The 2,442-nt window shown below is 34.0% G+C and overlaps 1 protein-coding gene across 2 annotated transcripts in view; it reads right to left on the bottom strand.

Annotated features, from left to right (window-relative positions):
* The window catches only part of LOC122262156 (anti-lipopolysaccharide factor), a 1,738-nt gene extending 64 nt beyond the window's left edge, over positions 1 to 1,674 (bottom strand). Inside the window, exons 1-4 of one of the 2 annotated variants that reach the window (XM_043030104.2) lie at positions 1,537 to 1,674; positions 1,132 to 1,284; positions 582 to 715; positions 1 to 219 (exon numbers count right to left, since the gene is read on the bottom strand). The exon at positions 1 to 219 is cut by the window's left edge and continues 64 nt beyond it. In XM_043030104.2, coding sequence (XP_042886038.2) covers positions 104 to 219; positions 582 to 715; positions 1,132 to 1,253 — 372 coding nt within the window. In that variant the 5' untranslated portion in view covers positions 1,254 to 1,284; positions 1,537 to 1,674 and the 3' untranslated portion in view covers positions 1 to 103. Of the gene's footprint in view, positions 220 to 581; positions 716 to 1,131; positions 1,285 to 1,523 lie in introns of both variants that reach the window. The other variant, XM_043030103.2, reaches the window with a different exon arrangement.
* Between the last annotated feature and the right edge of the window lie 768 nt (positions 1,675 to 2,442).

Here is a 2,442-nt window from a genome sequence, read left to right on the forward strand (position 1 = left end):
TTCTTCATCGAACACACTTGCTGAACAGGCAAAACATACCCGTCGAAGAACTTGTCAAACTTCTAAAACAAGCTCATGATTAATGAACAAAGCCCTTTTTTTTTTACTTGTTGAGCCACGCCTTTGCTTCCTCTTCTGTGATCACGCCCTTTGCAACAATTTTCCTCACGTAATCCTCCACGGTCTTTGCCTCAACTCCCGAGCGACTGCGCGTGAAGGCTGGACACGAGGGAGGAAGGAAGGAAAACGGTGTTAGTTCGAGGTGAGGGAACGAATGGAGGGAGGGAGAGATTGGGTGATGTGAATCTTTCTGTGTGTGTGTGTGTTTGTGTGTGTGTGTTTGTGTGTGTGTGTGTACTTATAAACGTATGTATATATGCATATGTACATAATAGATAAAGACAGAATAGTGAAATGAAATGAAATATCAAGAATACAAGGTTACACTGACGTGACCTTATGAACACAAAATTCTACATTTTTTACACATATGCCAACAAATATTATTCATTAGGAGGCCTTTTATAGGTAAGACATTTTCTCCATTTTCTCTACACCTCATTTGCCTCTTTCCTTCTTACCTTCTCCTCTTTCGTTACTGAGAGATGGGCAGGTCATCCTTCCCTTAAAGTAGAGCTCAAAGCTTTTTATTTTGGGGGTCACGCTGTACGTGCACCGGTGTCCAAACATTTCCCTTTCGCCGTTTTTCCACAAGCTGAGAAGAAAATTCATTTTTGTTTTAGTACCATTGTGTATTATGATATATCTATCTATTTTATATTACATCTATTTTATATATATATATATATATATATATATATATATATATATATATATATATATATATATATATATATATATATTGTATGTAATATTATATCTATCAAGTCCTTTCATTATTTTAAAGCGTACTGTGATATTGAATGTTACCGTATTATCAAGTTTAATGGACATATTAAACTTGATGGACATAGACTTCTAAGAAGTGTGCATTTTATAAGATATTCGGTAAAGAACGACAATTACAGAAACCATATTTTTGGAGTACATCCTACGAACAATTTTTCTCTTTTCTTTTTAGAGAGAGAGAGAGAGAGAGAAGATAAAAAAAGAAAAAAAGGCTTCACTCACCTCACGACTTCCTTCGTGATAAGGGGTATCAGCGTCTCCCATATTTGGCCCTGGCACGGGGTAGCGACGAGTGCCAACACCATAGCTACCGTCGCCACGCTAACCAGAAGGGATAACTTCATCTTTTTTTTCTGAATGGGAAGGAGCTGGATGCTGCAGGTGGATGAGGCGGGGGAGGGGGGGGGGGAAGAGAGGGAATATTAATATCGATGGAAAAGGTAGCAAGAGGGAGTGGAAAAGGGTATTATTTCAGCATACATGCATACATGAGTCCGTAGATAATGTATGTGTGTGTGTGTGTCTGCGTCTGCGTCTGCGTGTGTGTGTGCGTGTGCGTGTGTAAGTGCAAATCCACATACACGGAGGCTATATGCTACTGAAGAATCCTCTACCTTGATCCTCTACCTTGTTCCACGCCAAAGGCCTCGGAGCTGCGAACTGCCCTCCCGGCGCCGCCACTCGCCTTTTATAAGCTAGTTGGAAACCGACCTCGGAAAATACGCTCTTCAGTCCGTTGATTCAAAAAGTTGATTGTCATTGTTCCTGACAAAAGGCGTACATTTTTTTTTCGGTTCTGTTCGTACTTTCCTGTGTCAAAGACTAACATGTTATCTATTTATAGAGTAAAATAGTATGTGTAACATTCACTGTCCCACACACATAATTTTCTATATACATGAATATATATATATACAATATATATATATATATATATATATATATATATATATACAATATATACATATACAATATATATATATATATATACAATATATATATATATATATATATATATATATATATATATACAATAGATATATATTATGTATTGTATGTATATATGTGTGCATATGTATATATACAATATTATATATATATATATATATATATATATATATATATGTATATATATAATGTCTATATATATACATATATATTTATAATGCGCGATTTTTTATGCATCTACACTTACCTCAAGGTATTTATAAACATTAAGAAATATACATATACAGATGTTTAAAAAAATATAGCGGTTGGTGTCGAAGTAATACTAATAGTACAGACACATCTATAAGGCAAATAACTGAGTACTTAAAGATATTACATTTGGGTGTAAGCAGAGTATATAATTTGGAGTAAAGATAAATTCTCTCTTTGCGCAAAACTTATGTGATTATAAAAACTTATATGACATATGATTATAATATTATATTATTATAAGAACACTTTGATAACGTTTCTGGTTTTTGCATCTTTTATCTTTAGTTTCGTTTTTTCTTCATTTCCTTAGATTATCATTATAACATAATT

This window comes from Penaeus japonicus, unplaced genomic scaffold (assembly GCF_977035675.1).
Source record: "Penaeus japonicus unplaced genomic scaffold, GWHDUDI00000001_assembly GWHDUDI00000020, whole genome shotgun sequence".
In the NCBI taxonomy this organism is placed as follows: Eukaryota; Metazoa; Arthropoda; class Malacostraca; order Decapoda; family Penaeidae; genus Penaeus; species Penaeus japonicus.